At 40.9% G+C, this 15146-nt stretch overlaps 1 protein-coding gene across 1 annotated transcript in view; it reads right to left on the bottom strand.

Moving 5' to 3' along the window:
- The window catches only part of LOC126993789 (uncharacterized), a 151259-nt gene that overhangs the window by 23556 nt on the left and 112557 nt on the right, over nucleotides 1-15146 (bottom strand). The window contains exon 5 of the mRNA XM_050852950.1: nucleotides 5420-5565. Within this exon, the coding sequence (XP_050708907.1) occupies nucleotides 5420-5565 (146 nt within the window). The remainder of the gene's footprint in view (nucleotides 1-5419; nucleotides 5566-15146) is intronic.

Below are 15146 nucleotides of genomic sequence, written 5' to 3'. Positions count from 1 at the left end.
TAGGTAAAGAGAGATAACTGCATGAATATAGTGAAGCATTTGAGAACGGGTTATGAAAGTAATACAAAAGCAGAATGATATAGAACAAGCCGAGGAGAACCGATGAATAGATAAAGAAAACGCAGGTAACCCCATGAATGTAGAAAAGCATTTGAGAACGAGTCTTGAAAGTAACACAAAAACAGAATGATATAGAACAAGCCGAGGAGAACCGATGAATAGATAAAGAAAACGCAGGTAACCCCATGAATGTAGTAAAGCATTTGAGAACGAGTCTTGAAAGTAACACAAAAACAGAATGATATAGACAAGACGAGGAGAAACGTAGAACAGGTAAGGGAAAGACCGGTAACGCTATGATTAAACACAAGCAATAATTGGGAGCGTAATACAAACACAATGAAATATAAAACGGCAAAGTAAGATGAAACATTGAAACCCAGTGGAGTAGTTTGAGGATACTTGATGAATAAGCTAAAAGGAGTAACGCAGGCAATATGGAGATGAATGAGAAGCAGAGGAGAAAAAGCTGTCAGGGAAATATTAAGCGGATGGCTGGAAATGAAGGAGAGAAAGATTTTAAAGTAGAGAGAGTGAAAGGCGAAAATGAGACAGCGAGAAGTGGTGGTGAGCTTTGTGAGTGTGTCTGTTTGTCTGTCGGTATGTATGTTTGTCTGTTTGTGTATGTCTGTTAATTTGTATGTCTGGTTTATGTGTGTCTGTCTGTCTGTCTTCGTGTAGCTGTGTCTGTCTGTCAGTCTGTATCTGTCTGCCTCTTTTCTTATTTTTCTTTTTACTTTCTCTTACTTTACTTTATTTATCTACTTTACTGTATCTGTTTGCGTCTTTTCTATTTTAATTTTACTTTCTCTTACTTTGCTTTACTTTACTTTTCTACTTTACTTCTCTTTTTACTTCTCTGTTTCTTTTGTTTGTGTGAATTCAGAGTTTGATAATAAACTTTAGAATGTACTGTATAGTTAATTAAGGATGGAATAATATTAAAACAGGTAGACACTGTAAAGGTAAATACATTAAACAGGTAAACCAAGAGGCAGGTAATACGGAAAGGGAAAGTATAATGATAGTCGTATTAACAAAAGGAATTATTAAACTATGCAATATTATGATTTCTCTCTCTCTCTCTCTCTCTCTCTCTCTCTCTCTCTCTCTCTCTCTCTCTCTCTCTTTGGTATCACGACAGACAGAGAACACCAAAGGAATAGCCTACTCCTCTTTCTCCTCCTCCTCCTCCTCTTCTTTCTCCTCCTCCTCCTCTTTCTCCTCCTCCTCCAACTCGTCTTCCGAATTCTTTCTTTCTTTCTACTCCGATTTCTTCTTTACATCGTTCTTCCCCTTATCCCTCCTCCTCCTCCTCCTCCTCCTCCTCCTCCGAGCTTGTTTTCTCTATTATTGTTGTTGTTTTCGTTGTCGTTTTCTTCTCCTTCCTCCAATTTCACCTCCTCCTTCTCCTCCTTTTTTTCATCGTTATTATCATTATCATCATGGTTTTTTTTTCTATTTCTTCTTCTTATTCTTATTCTTATTCTTATTCTTATTATTATTATTATTATTATTATTATTATTATTATTATTATTATTATTATTATTATTATTATTATTATTACCTCTTTTGGTGCCACCTCCTACTACTACTTTTATTTTTGCCCTTCCTCCTCCGCCCCTTCCACCTCCTCCTCCTCCTCCTCCTCCTCCTCCTCCTCCTCTTCCACCATCCAATATTAAAGTCGGGTATTGCGTCTGACTCCAACAAGCACTCTACAAACCGCCTCAAGCCTCCTCCTCCTCCTCCTCCTCCTCCTCCTCCTCCTCGTACAGAGCGAGCAGCCGGCCATCTTAATATTTAGTGTAAACGCTTCCTTAAAATGAGAATTATCGGCGTGTTTACTTTAGTTTCGCGCTGCTCCCTTTTTCGTTCGGTTCCCTGAGATTATGCAGTGCGGGTGTGTTGTTGTTGTTGTTGTTGTGGTTGTTGTTGTTGTTGTTGTTGTGGTGGTGGTGGTGGTGGTTGAAGAGCGGAAGGTTAAAGGGTGAAGAAGAATAAATATAAAAGAAGTGAAAGGAGGCGTAATAGAAGAAAAAGAAGAAGAAGAAGAAGAACAAGAAGAAGAAGTACAAAAAGAAGAACAAAAAGGAAGAACAGCAATAACAACAATAACAGTAGTCAAAATATTAATAACAAACGTAAGAATAGTAAGAAGAAGAAAAAAGAGGAGGAGAAGAAGAAGAAAAAGAGGAAGTAGAAGACGAAGACGATAACGAAGAATAAGAAAAAGAAGAAAAATACGAAGAAGAAGGAGGAGGAGGAGGAGGAGGAAAAGAACACAATAAAGACAAGATGAAGAAATAATAAAAGTGTTAAGCAAGTAAAGGAAGTAGAAGAAGAGCAACAACAAGACCAAAAAGAGGAAGAGGAAGAGGAAGAGGAAAGCTTTTGGGTCGCCGGCTTTTGAAGTTTCGTTTTTTGTCTTCTTTTTTCTCTTTCTTCCTTTTTATGTCTTTTTCTCGTATTTTAGTAATTACTATTGGTGGAAGAGTGGAAAAGGAGTGGGGAGTTTCTTGAATTCTCTCTCTCTCTCTCTCTCTCTCTCTCTCTCTCTCTCTCTCTCCAACGTTAAATCCTTCCTGTACCCTTTTCCTTATAACTGTGTGTGTGTGTGTGTGTGTGTGTGTGTGTGTGTGTATGCCATCGTCCCCTCTCACGCCAAAGCTATTGACAATAACTGTTAGAATGCAGTCAAATACACACTCTTTATTTGTAGTACCAAACCACAAAGCTTCCTCTCTTGTTCACTCCACTAACCCCCCCCCCCCTCCTCCACCTCCATTTCCTCCTCCTCCGCCACTACCTCCATTTTCTCTTCCTCTTCCTACTCCGCCTCCAACATCTCCATTTCCTCCTCCTCCTCCTCCTCCTCCTTGGTTCTTAGAAAATTGCGACTCCATTTGCACTTCCATAGGGAGAAGCAGAATAAGAGAAAAGAAAAGTAGAAAAATGAATAAAAAGTAGAGAAAATATAAGAAAAGATTGAAAGAGAAAAGTGGGGAATGGAAGACAGAGAGAAAGAATATAATACAAACAGTTTAAAGAGTAATAGATCAGTTTTAAAAGAAAGAATAAAAAAAAAAAAAATAACCGCAAAATACGATGATGAAGTGATGAGATTCCTTTTGTTTTATTTCTCCTCAAAGACTTAAAAGAAAAATAGACGGAAGTTAATGAGATAAACACACACACACACACACACACACACACACACACACACACACACACACACACCAAACACAATGTGACAAGCCATGCAAGGAAATTGGAGTAAACAAAGGAAGCGATAAACGAGGGAGAGAGGAAATGGAAAATAACAAAAGGAAACTTGATAAGCAAAAGAAGAAAGTGTCAAACAACAATAATGGTGACACGATTGAGATCACGAAAGAGAGAGAGAGAGAGAGAGAGAGAGAGACAGATAGATCCATTACAGAAGTGAGTTAACAATAGAGTTCAGGAAAGCGCAGAACAGAAGAAAACAAATAAAATGAACTTGGTCAAAGAGAACGGGATTTGGTTGCCGCGTGGAAGGGGTAACTATGATAAAGAGGCAAAGTGTGAACGGGAGGAGCGAGTGCGTGAATAGAGGAGAGATAAGATAAAGAAGATGTAGTGGAGGAAGGAGGAAATAGCATAGGGGAGAGGACGAGGGAGAGAGGAAGGAAGAGATAGTGAGAGGCAAAGACTGAGGACCGTGTGTGAGGGGAGAAATGAGGAGAGGAAATGAGATGTACCGGGAGAGAGAGAGAGAGAGAGAGAGAGAGAGAGAGAGAGAGAGAGAGAGAGAGAGAGAGAGAGAGAGAGAGAGAGAGAGAGAGAGAGAGAGAGAGAGAGAGAGAGAGAGAGAGAGAGATGAAAAACACAGCCACAGACAGACAGATAGACAGGTTGATTGACAAACAGGTAAAAACAAAGAGCCAACATTGATACAAACAAACATATGCTTTTAGATACACTCATAGGGAGAGAGAGAGAGAGAGAGAGAGAGAGAGAGAGAGAGAGAGAGAGAGAGAGAGAGAGAGAGAGAGAGAGAGAGAGAGAGAGAGAGAGAGAGAGAGAGAGAGAGAGAGAGAGAGGGGAAAAACACACCCACTGACAGGTTGAAAGACAAACAGGTGAAAAACAAGCAAAAAAAACATATACTTTTAGATATACTATTAGATATGAAGACACTGACCCCTCCTTCCACACACACACACCCCTGAGCAAGAAAAAACAAACAAACACGAACAGACCCTGATAAAAACACTCACACACTCTGCTACACGTTTACATCCAAAAAGAAACACGAAAAAAACATTAAAAAACACTGGGAGAAAGAATACCGGGAGAACAGACAGCCAACAAAACGAGAGTCGGTGAGGCGGAGAACAGATGGAACGCAGCAGAAACAGAGATAGAAGGGGGGAGGAGAGAGAGGGAGGGAGAGAGAGAGAGAGTGGGGAGGGAAGGGGAGGCAGGCAAGGGTGGGGAAAAGATTAGCAATAGCGTGGGATGCAGGCGTGGTTTGAAGGACAAGAGGGCGTGGTAGCACTTTAGAGAGGCGAGAGATAGAGCTTGACGGACATATATGGCGTTTAGAGGACGTAGATATGACTTACTGTAGAGAGGGCATGGACGTGTGTGTGTAGATGGAAAAGATCAGGTGAGAGGTAAGAAACTTTGGACATGTGTGGAAAGTAAAGGTGAAATACACATGGAAAAGATCAGTTGAGAGGTAGGAAACTTTGGACGTGTGTGGAAGGTAAAGGTGAAATACACATGTCACTGGAAATGTGCACAGGGATTAAGGGCACAAGGGGAGGACTAGTATAATTAGGGTCGCGTAAAGGGAACATGGGTAGGGTAATGAGACGTGGAATATCATAAGATGGTTGTTATAATAGAAAGAGCATCATGATAGGAGACGAATGAGAAGAGAATAAGACAGCTGGGGGAGGCAATAATGAGAGGTAGAAGGAGGAAAGGGAAGAGAAATAAATGGAGGCCGAGAAGGTGAAGGAAAAATATTCATGAGCAAACCGCTGGAAATTACGAGACAAAGGACTAGAATAATTAGGGTCTCGTAAAGGGGACATAATTAAACGTGGAATATCATGAGGTTGTTGTCATAATAGAAAGAGCATCATGGTAGGAGGCGAATGTGAAGAGAGTAAGACAGCTGGAGGAGGCAATAATGAAAGGTAGAAGGAGGAAAAGGAGTCCGAGAAGGTGGAGGAAAAATATTCATGAACAAATTCCTGGAAATTACAAGACTAAGACAAGGCTGTGAGGTTCGCCAGGACATAAGGAGGGCTCGAACCATGTACAGCCGTCACGTGGAGCCTGTCAAGGGGCCTCAACACTCACCCGTGACAGTGAGCGCCGCGTCCAGCACCAGGGGCGGCGTCGTGTCCACCTGGCAGCGGTAGTCCCCCACGTCCTCCGCCTGCACGTCCCCGATCACCAGCTGCCACTTCTGCCAGCCGTCCCCCGCCTCGTGCACAAGCCGGTACCTGCAGGGGCGAGGGGCACTGAGCTGTAATGGAGAAGCTATAAGGGAAAGAGGAAGCTATAAGGGAGAGGGGAATCTATAAGGGGAAAAATCCAATACCCCTTCCGGTCCCTGTTACCTGATCCCTCCCGACAACCACCAATAAGAGTCAACCTTCCCCGCCGCCCTCAAATATCTCTTTTTTACAGTAAAGGAAACAGCTCAAGGACAATAAACAAAGAAAACACAGAAAAACGCCCATATGAAAACAGAAATAGTAGCCAGAAGGGAGGTCAATTTAGGATGGAGAGGCGTCTTGATACTTTTCCCCTGCATAAAATGACGAAGAGACGAGGCATGTGTGTGGAGTGATCGGTGATATGCAAAATGCGAAGAAAAACAACACTCCATCACTTGGGATCATAAGAGAAAAGGTAAATTCAAGTCACTTTCCTAGACCCAAACACTAATTTACCCAAAACCACCCATAAAAAAGGGAACCAGTAGGTTTATTGACCCGGTAGCAGCGACGGGCCACATTTGCGGCTTTATCGTGTATCAGCGATGGCCCAAATTTCTGCCATGATATAAACCTCCCAAAATAGATGATGCATAAACTGACGACACATGCGTTAATATATGTTATGAAATGGTTTGCGTGAGTGATGATTCTTTCTCATTATTTTACATAGAGGGGCCTTTAACCTAACCTAACCTAACCTAAGAAACATGACCCCCGCAGCTATCGGGTTAAGGCAAGGCCGACTCCTCACTAGAAGCCCACGTCTGGAGGTGTTAAGAGGTGCATAGCAGGCCCGGGCGCCTTGATGGACCCGTAAGAGGCCGTGAGTGGCGTGCTGAAGGACGTGTGGAGGCTTTACGACGCTGATCCACCCTCGTTCAGGCCCTGCAAGTGGCGATAATCAAACTTTTTCGTGGGAGCTTTTCACTTCCTCACCGGCCTGGCTTCTGCGACGGCGTGGGGATGAAGTGTTTTTGATTGTCCCTCTCCTCCACGCCTCCCTGCTCCACCTCTCCTCCCTCCTCCACGCCCCTTCTGTTCCTCCCTCCCCCCCTTCCAGACGCCGACAGCCGGGAAGCAACAGTGACAGCAGGACAGGAACACGACGGACGCGACAGGTATTTGTGGAAGGGAAATGCGAACGTGGTGCTGATAATAGATTTTCTTATGTCGTTTTATGAAGCGTCCTCTCGGCTGCCTGCATGATTTTTTTTTTTTTTTGCGTGTGTATGAAGTGGAGGAAGGAAAAAGACCCGTGGTGCATAATACAGTGGAGTGTTGAATTTTTAGATTTAGCGTTATATTGTTACGCGTTCTCTCTTATACTATACCGCTTTTCTTTTTTTTTGTATGATGTGGAGGAAGGAAAAAGACCCGTGGTGCATAATACAGTGGAGTGTTGAATTTTTAGAGTTCGTGTTGTATTGTTACGCGTTCTCTCTTATAATACACTGCATTTTGTTTTTATTTTTATGATCTGGAGGAGGGAAAAAGACCCGTCGTGCATAATACAGAGGATATTAATTTTTGAGTGTTAGCGTTATACTGTTGGGCATTGTTCTTCTTCTGTAACGCATTCCATTGTACGAAGGTGGAAAAGAAAGACGCCTGTGACATAATTTCCGTGATAATGAATTTTGAGTGTTGCTGATATATTGCTATACGTTATTTTTCTTCTATAACACATTCCATTGTACGAAGTGAGAGAAAGACTCCTGGGACATAATTTCCGTGATAATGAACTTTGAGTGTCCTTAGTATTATTTCCATGCACGTGTTCCGGATTAAATATTTATTTCGCTACAGGTTCACACGAAGGACTAATTAATTGATACGTTTTTTTTTTTTTTTTTTTTTGAGAGGGGTTTGCGTCAATATTTAATTTCTTTCACAGATTTTTGTTTCTCGTCGTAAAATTTATCTATTATGGCAGGTGTTCACTCCAGGGAGCCGAGGACGGGAATGTTGTTAAGAAAGCTTTTTGTGGTGTTGCTGTTGTTGTTTTTGTTTTGTTTTGTTTTTGTCCACCGCTTTTTATCTGATTCGTGATTGTCAACCTCCGAAATAGTTAAAGAAAAGATAATAGTTTGTAGTTACAGAAATAGTTAAAGGTTAAGAAATAGTAAAATAGTTCGTGTTTTTTTTCGTTTACTTTCCCTTCACTTATTTTCCTTTTTTTTTTTTTTTTTTTTTTTTTTTTTCTCTCTCTACCATGTTTCCCGGCGCCATATGACCCAGATGTTGCGGCGCCAAGACACGACGAACCAATAACAATAATCAATCTACCATGTTTCACCCGACTCGTGTTTGTCGTCCCCCATAATAGTTAAAGAAAATATAACAGTTAATAGCTAAAGAAATAGTTGAATAATGTGAGTTTTATTTTGGTGTAGAGTCCCTTCACTTTTTTTTCTATTATGTTTCATCCGACTCGTGTTTGTCGTCCACCATAATAGCTAAAGAAAAAGATAACAGTTAATAGCTAAAGAAATAGTTAGATAATGGGAGTTTTATTTCGGTTTAGATTCCCTTCACTTTTTTTTCTACTGTGTTTCATCCGACTCGTGTTTGTCGTCCATAATATTTAAAGAAAAGATAATATTCAATAGTTAAGGAAAAGATAACAGTTAATAGCTAAAGAAATAGTTAAATAATGCGAGTTTTCTTTTGGTGGAGAGCCCCTTCACTTTTTTTTCTACCATAATATTTAAAGAAGAGATAACATTCATGTTAAAGAAATCAGCCAAAATTAAAAAAAGTAATAGTTAAAATAAAGAAAGCGCGTCATTCCCTTCACCTGCTTTCATTTTTTTCACTTTTCAGCTGAGTTATGTCTGCCGTAGGAAAAAGCGTGACGCGTAATTCCAAGTTTGCACACAGTTATGGACGGCTCGCTAATCACTTGTTTTCTGCGGGTTCTTTTTCGTTCAGTTTCCCTTCACGTATTTGTGCTGGGCGTCCTAAAAAATGTTATGCGCGTGGCGGCGGCCTAAACTGCTGTCACGGGTGTCCGGCGCGGGGTAACTTTGTTGATTCTGTTACCCACGAGCAATTATACTTTTTTCTCTGTTCATTTGTTTTTTAACCTGTTTTCTCCCCTACGACACTGCCTCCCCCCCTCCCCTCACTCCCTTTGGCATGCTTGTAGGTAGGAAAAAAAAGACAACGCAGTACAGCCTCTTCAAACCTCATATATTTTTCTTCCACTTTACCTCCACTTTTCTAGACTTTTATTATTCCTTCACTTCTTTATAATGACAGGTAGGCCTTTCTACTTTCTGTCGTCACAGTTCCTATCTACCTATCTTCATTCATTCTCGAGCAGTCAGGTAATATGAGATTAAAACACCTGTCTGCGCTAATGAAAAAGGTAAATTAGAATATAAAGGCATATTCCGCACCCTTTTCAGCACTAATTTACCTGTACACTACGACAAAGGACAGGTATAAATAAAACATATAATTTACCTCAAACCCCACAGGTATTATATGAGATTTAAACACCTGTCTAAGCTAATGATAAAGGTAAGTCAGTAGGTAAAGGTATATCCTACACACTTTTAAGTACTAATTAACCTGTACACTACGACAACAAAGGACAGTTATAAACAGAACGTATAATTTACTTCATACCTCGAATTAAACGCAATAAACACACCTGTCCGCTCTAGTTACAAAGGTACAGCCCAACAACCTGACCCGCGTAATTAATTTTAAATCTCGTTAATTGCTTTTTTGATACCCACCAATTAACAAAGGCTCCAGGGATGAGGCGAGGGTCTTTATTTAGCTCCGTCTGCGTGTCTATCCGTTTAAACCTCGCTCTTGTCGCTGTTCCATCCACGCGAGGGTAGTGTATTGTTCCTTATTGAGGGAAGTGGACTCTATCTAAATCTACAAGTACATTCTACCCCGCCTTAATATTTATCACCTTTTTCTCCTTTTTTTATCTTTCTGTGTGTCTATCTTGTCATTGCTTCATCCACAAGAGGTTAGGGGATTGTTCCTTATTGAGGGGAACTGGACTCTTTCTACAAAAAATCTTCAAGGATATTTTACCCTCTTTATTTCTATCACTTTTTTCACATTTAGTATCCACACAGTCTTGCTCGTGAATTCTTGGCCTCACTATTTCTCCGTATCCATATTATTAGCCTTTTGTGTGTGTGTGTGTGTGTGTGTGTGTGGCGAAGTGGCGCTATCTCATTCTATTCTACCCTGTCTTTGTTTATATCACTTTTTGTACACTTCCTACCCACGCAACGGTAAGCCTCGCACATTCTTACCGGCCAGTCTTCCCGTGTATCCTTTTATTGGAGTGGTTTCATTGTCTAAATCGTCATGGATATTGTACTGTCTTTGTGCCTATCGACTTGACTGTTCACTTCCTTTCATCTTCAATCCTCACAACGTTAAAGTCTTTCACATTCTTACCGGCCAGTCTTCCCGTGTATCCTTTTATTGGAGTGGTTTCATTGTCTAAAGCAGTGTTGTCCAAATTACGTTTCCTATTGTTGTATTTTAAGTGGGAGGAGGGTTGTGTGTGTGTGTGTGTGTGTGTGTGTGTGTGTGTGTTCATCGTCTAATGTAATGCAAATATGATATATATAATTGACTTTAGTCAGCCATAGGGGGTTCGTAACAGTGGGAGAATGTAATAAAGGGTACAATAGGCGAAAAAGTTTGGACAGCACTGGACTCTAAATCGTCATGGATATTGTACTGCCTTTGTGCCTATATCAACTTTACTATTCACTTCCTTTCATCTCCAATCCTCACAACGTTGAAGTCTCTCACATTCTTACCGGCCAGTCTTCCCGTGTTATCCTTTTTATTAGAGTGGTTTCATTGTCTAAATCGTACTGCCTTTGTGCCTATCGACTTAACTATTCACATCCTTTCATCTCCTATTCACGCGCCGGTAAAGCCTCTCACATTCTTGGCGCCCAATCTTCCCGTGTTATCCTTTTATTAGAGTGGTTTCATTCTGTCTAAATCGTCATGGATATTGTACTGCCTTTGTCCCTATCGCCTTGACTATTCACTTCCTTTCATCTCCAACCCTCACAACGTTAAAGCCTCTCACATTCTTGGTGCCCAGTCGTCCCCTGTGTATTCTTTTATTAGAGTGGTTTCATTGTCTAAATCGGCATGGATATTGTATTGCCTTTGTGAATATCGACTTGACTATTCACATCCTCTCATCTCTTATCCACACAACGTTAAAACCTCTCACATTCTTGCCGCCCAGTCTTCCCGTGTATCCTTTTATTAGAGTGGTTTCATTCTGTCTAAATCGTACTGGCTTTGTGCCTATCGACTTAACTATTCACATCCTTTCATCTCCTATCCACGCACCGTTAAAGCCTCTCACATTCTTGGCACCCAGTCTTCCCATGCTATCCTTTTTATTCGAGTTTTTCCTGTGGCGGCGGCGGACACGGGCGCAGGGAAGCCTCTCGCGTGCATGGGTGTCCACTTCCGCGACAGGACAGCGGCGCAGGAGGGGAAAAAAAGAGCGGGAAAAACTGGCGAGATTGTTTCCTGCTGACGCGACGAGGCGTTTTTGTGGCCGGTGCCTTGTCGCGGTGTTTTGTTTGGAATATGTGATGGCGCCCCCCTCCCCCCTTACCCCAGTTCCCCTTTCCCCCTTCCCCTAGTCACCCCCCTCCCAGTGGTGTTAGTGAGCAGGGGAAGGAAGAGGACATGGAGGGAAAGAAGGAGAAAGAGGAAAACAAGGACGAGAAAAGAACTGAGGTCAATGAAGAAAACAAGTCAAATAATCACGAAGGAGGAAGAGGGGAAAGAGGAGGAGAGAGAGAAGGAGGAAGAGGACACGAATGAAAGTAGGAGGAGGAGAAAGAAGAGGAAAACAAGAACGAAAAAATGTCAAATAACGAACAGTCGAATAGCAAAGGAAGAGGAAGAGGAAGAGGAAGTAAAGGAGGAGGAGGAAGACAAAGAGGAAGAGAAAATGACAAAGATCAACAAAGAAATCAAGTCAAACAGTTAAGGAAAAGAACAACAATTAGCAAGAAATGGCCAGGAAAGAATAGAAGAGAATTTAGTCCAGACACACAAGTTTGAATAATTAAAGAAGGTGAAGCGAGAAGGAGGAGAACGAGAGAGAGAGAGAGAGAGAGAGAGAGAGAGAGAGAGAGAGAGAGAGAGAGAGAGGATGAAGAGATTTAATTGACACGAGCTAATTGAATAACGTGAGATGAAGAAAAGCAGGAAGAGGGAAATGAGTAGGAGAAGGGGAAGAAGGATACGAGAGATTTAAAAGAGGAGGAGGAAGAGGAGAAAGGGGAGGGAAGAAGAGAAGGGTAAAGATCGAGAAATTAGATACGGACTTTAGAGAAATTAAAATGTAACAGCAGAAAGAGGGTAGAGAAAGGTGGAGGAGAAAGAAGAGGAAGGGAAAGTATGTTGAAAGGATGTTGAAGAAGTGAAAAGGTAGAAGAGAAAAAGGAGAGAAGGAGAAACAGGGAAGATAGGACAAGTAGATGAAAGGAAGGAGGATAAGGACGGTAAAAGAAGGTAATAATAAAAGACAGAACAAGGAGGAGAAGTAGAAGAAGGAGGAGGAGGAAAAAGAAAAGGAAGGAAAGAAAATGTAGAAGAGAAAAGGAGAGAAAGGAGAAACAGGGAAGATAGGATAATTATATGAAAGGGAAGAGGATAAGAAAGGTAAAAAAAGATAATAATAAAAATATAGAACAAGGAGGATAAGTAGAAGAAGGAGAAGGAAGAAGAAGAAAAAGGAAAGGAAATATAGAAGAGAATAATGAAGGAAAGGAGAAATGGAGAAGATAGGATAATTAGATGAACGGGGAGAAGATAAGGAAGGCAAAAAAACGTAATAATAGAAGATAGAACAAGGAGGAGAAGTAGAAGAGGAAGGAGGAGGAGGAAGAGGAGGAGAAAGAAGAGGCGGGAGAGGAGATGGAGTAAATGGAAGAAACACAAAATATGAAGTAGTAAACTGCCTTCCGAGTGTTCTATATAAGGCGACGCAGGAAATTAAATAACAAATAATAAAAATGAGACACAAAGTACGAAGGGAAAAAAATAAGCAGAAACACAAGGAGAAAATTACTAAATAAAGAAGGAGAGGAAGAGAGGAAGATAGCAAATAAGTGTCAGGCCTTAAGATGACGGGAGAGAGAGGCGTAGAGAAGGAGAAAGAGAGGAAGAAAGCGCGAGAAAGGAAGGAAATGGAAGACCAGACGAAGTGTGAAGGGAATGACCGCAATGGAAGGGGGAGCTAAAGAAGAACAAAGAAAACGAGAAGAGGAAGACATAAAGGAGTGTTTCTCTCTCTCTCTCTCTCTCTCTCTCTCTCTCTCTCTCTCTCTCTCTCTCTCTCTCTCTCTCTCTCTCTCTCTCTCTCTCTCTCTCTCTCTCTCTCTCTCTCTCTCTCTCTCTCACTGGTCATCAGATTAGGAACTTAAAACACACACACACACACACACACACACACACACACACACAGAGCAATAATTAGTGTAATGGGCGTATGTACGCTGCTTCTGTGTGTGTGTGTGTGTGTGTGTGTGTGTGTGCGTAATAGCGCGTCGTTTAAAAGTAATTAGAGAAAGGTGAAAAAAACGGAGGGAGTGGAAAGAGTTTTGTGTTTTGGTTGTAACGTGTTTTATGTGTGTTTGTTTATTCGCACGACTGAGAAAAAGAATATAACAGGTCGCGGCGGCGGCCCCTTAATATTGTGCTGTTACTCGCGTGAAAAATTAAAACCTTGCTGTGTTTTCGTGTGCGGGAACCTGTGACCATGAACAAGGAACAGTGGATCGATTTGCTTTTATTATCTGTTTATGTTTTAGTTTTTTCTATTGTTTCTATGAATTAGTTGTGATTAGTGAAGAAGAAGGAGAGGAAGAACAAAAGGAGGAGGAGGAGAAGAAGGAGGAGGAGGAGGAAGATCTAATAGGATGAGTGTTTCGTAGCTGTTAATTGTTTTCATAAATTTCTTTTGTTCATTATTGTTTGCATAAGTTATTTGTGGTTATGTGTGTATTTGTGTTTGTATTAGTTATTGTGCGGTGTTAAGTGTGAAGAAGGATGGGATAGATAGGTTTGTATTCATTATTTGTTTATTCATATATTTTTGTGTTTATTGTTGTTTATATTATTTATTTCAGGTTATTTATTTAGTATTTGTGTTTGTATTTGCGTTTTCTTGTGCGTGCGATGACATACAAATAACCCTTAAGACAGCTGAAGGAAATATACTAAAAAAAAATCATAGAAACGAATTATATGTTTTTTGTCTATACTGATTAGTGTGGAATGTTGGGTTAGCAAGAAATCAAACTGAAGGTGAATATATTCAATCATAATCCATGAAAAAAGTCAAATTAGTTTATGAGGTCATTTTAAAAAGAGAATGTTTTGTGGAATGAGAATAAGAATGAGAGAATGAGAATGAGAGAATGTTTAAAAAGAGAATGTTTTGTGGAATGAGAATGAGAGAATGAGAATGAGAATGAGAATGAGAGAATGTTTAAAAAGAGAATGTTTTGTGGAATGAGAATGAGAGAATGAGAGGATGAGAATGAGAATGAGAATGAGAGGATGAGAATGAGAATGAGAATGAGAGGATGAGAATGAGAATGAGAATGAGAGAATGTTTAAAAAGAGAATGTTTTGTGGAATGAGAATGAGAGAATGAGAATGAGAATGAGAATGAGAGAATGTTTAAAAAGAGAATGTTTTGTGGAAAGAGAAAATCCTTGAGAAAAAGCTTCATAAACCGGTCTTGTCGTTTCCGGGGCTGCTCCCGTCACGTACGAGGAAGGGCGGGGGAGAGGAAAACGTAATATGAAAGCAAGGACAAAGAAAGAGATAATATTTTGTGTTGACGTAATAGAAGGAAGGAAGCGGAGGGAATATGTGAGGAGAAAGAACTAGAAAAAAATAAATCCCGTGTGTTTCCTTACTGTGCTATGTCAAATATTTGCTGGAAGTATGCCTTTGTACAGCCTGTGCCTAAGAAGGGTGACCGTTCCAATCCCTCAAACTACCGCATTATAGCTTTACTTTCCTGTCTATCTAAAGCTTTTGAATCAATCCTTAACCGGAAGATTCAAAAGCATCTTTCCACTTCTAACCTTCTATCTGATCGCCAGTATGGATTCCGCAAGGGGCGTTCTACTGGCGATCTTCTTGCTCTCTAAACTGACTCTTGGTCATCCTCTCTTAGCAGTTTCGGTGAAACTTTCTCTGTTGCGCTAGACATATCGAAAGCCTTCGATAGAGTCTGGCACCTGTCTTTGCTTTCTAAACTACCCTCTTTTGGATTCTATCCTTCTCTCTGTTCCTTTATCTCCAGTTTCCTTTCCGGACGTTCTATCTCTGCGGTGGTAGACGGTCACTGCTCTTCCCCTAAACCTATCAACAGTGGCGTTCCACAGGGCTCTGTCCTAGCACCCACTCTCTTCCTGTTATTCTTCAATGATCTTCTTTCCATAACAAACTGTCCTGTCCACTCATACGCCGACGACTCCACTCTGCATTATTCAACTTCTTTCAATAGAAGACCATCACAACAGGAAGTACACGAC

This window comes from Eriocheir sinensis, chromosome 7 (genome assembly GCF_024679095.1).
Source record: "Eriocheir sinensis breed Jianghai 21 chromosome 7, ASM2467909v1, whole genome shotgun sequence".
Taxonomy (NCBI): domain Eukaryota; kingdom Metazoa; phylum Arthropoda; class Malacostraca; order Decapoda; family Varunidae; genus Eriocheir; species Eriocheir sinensis.
This window is presented reverse-complemented; position numbering and strand designations above follow the sequence as displayed.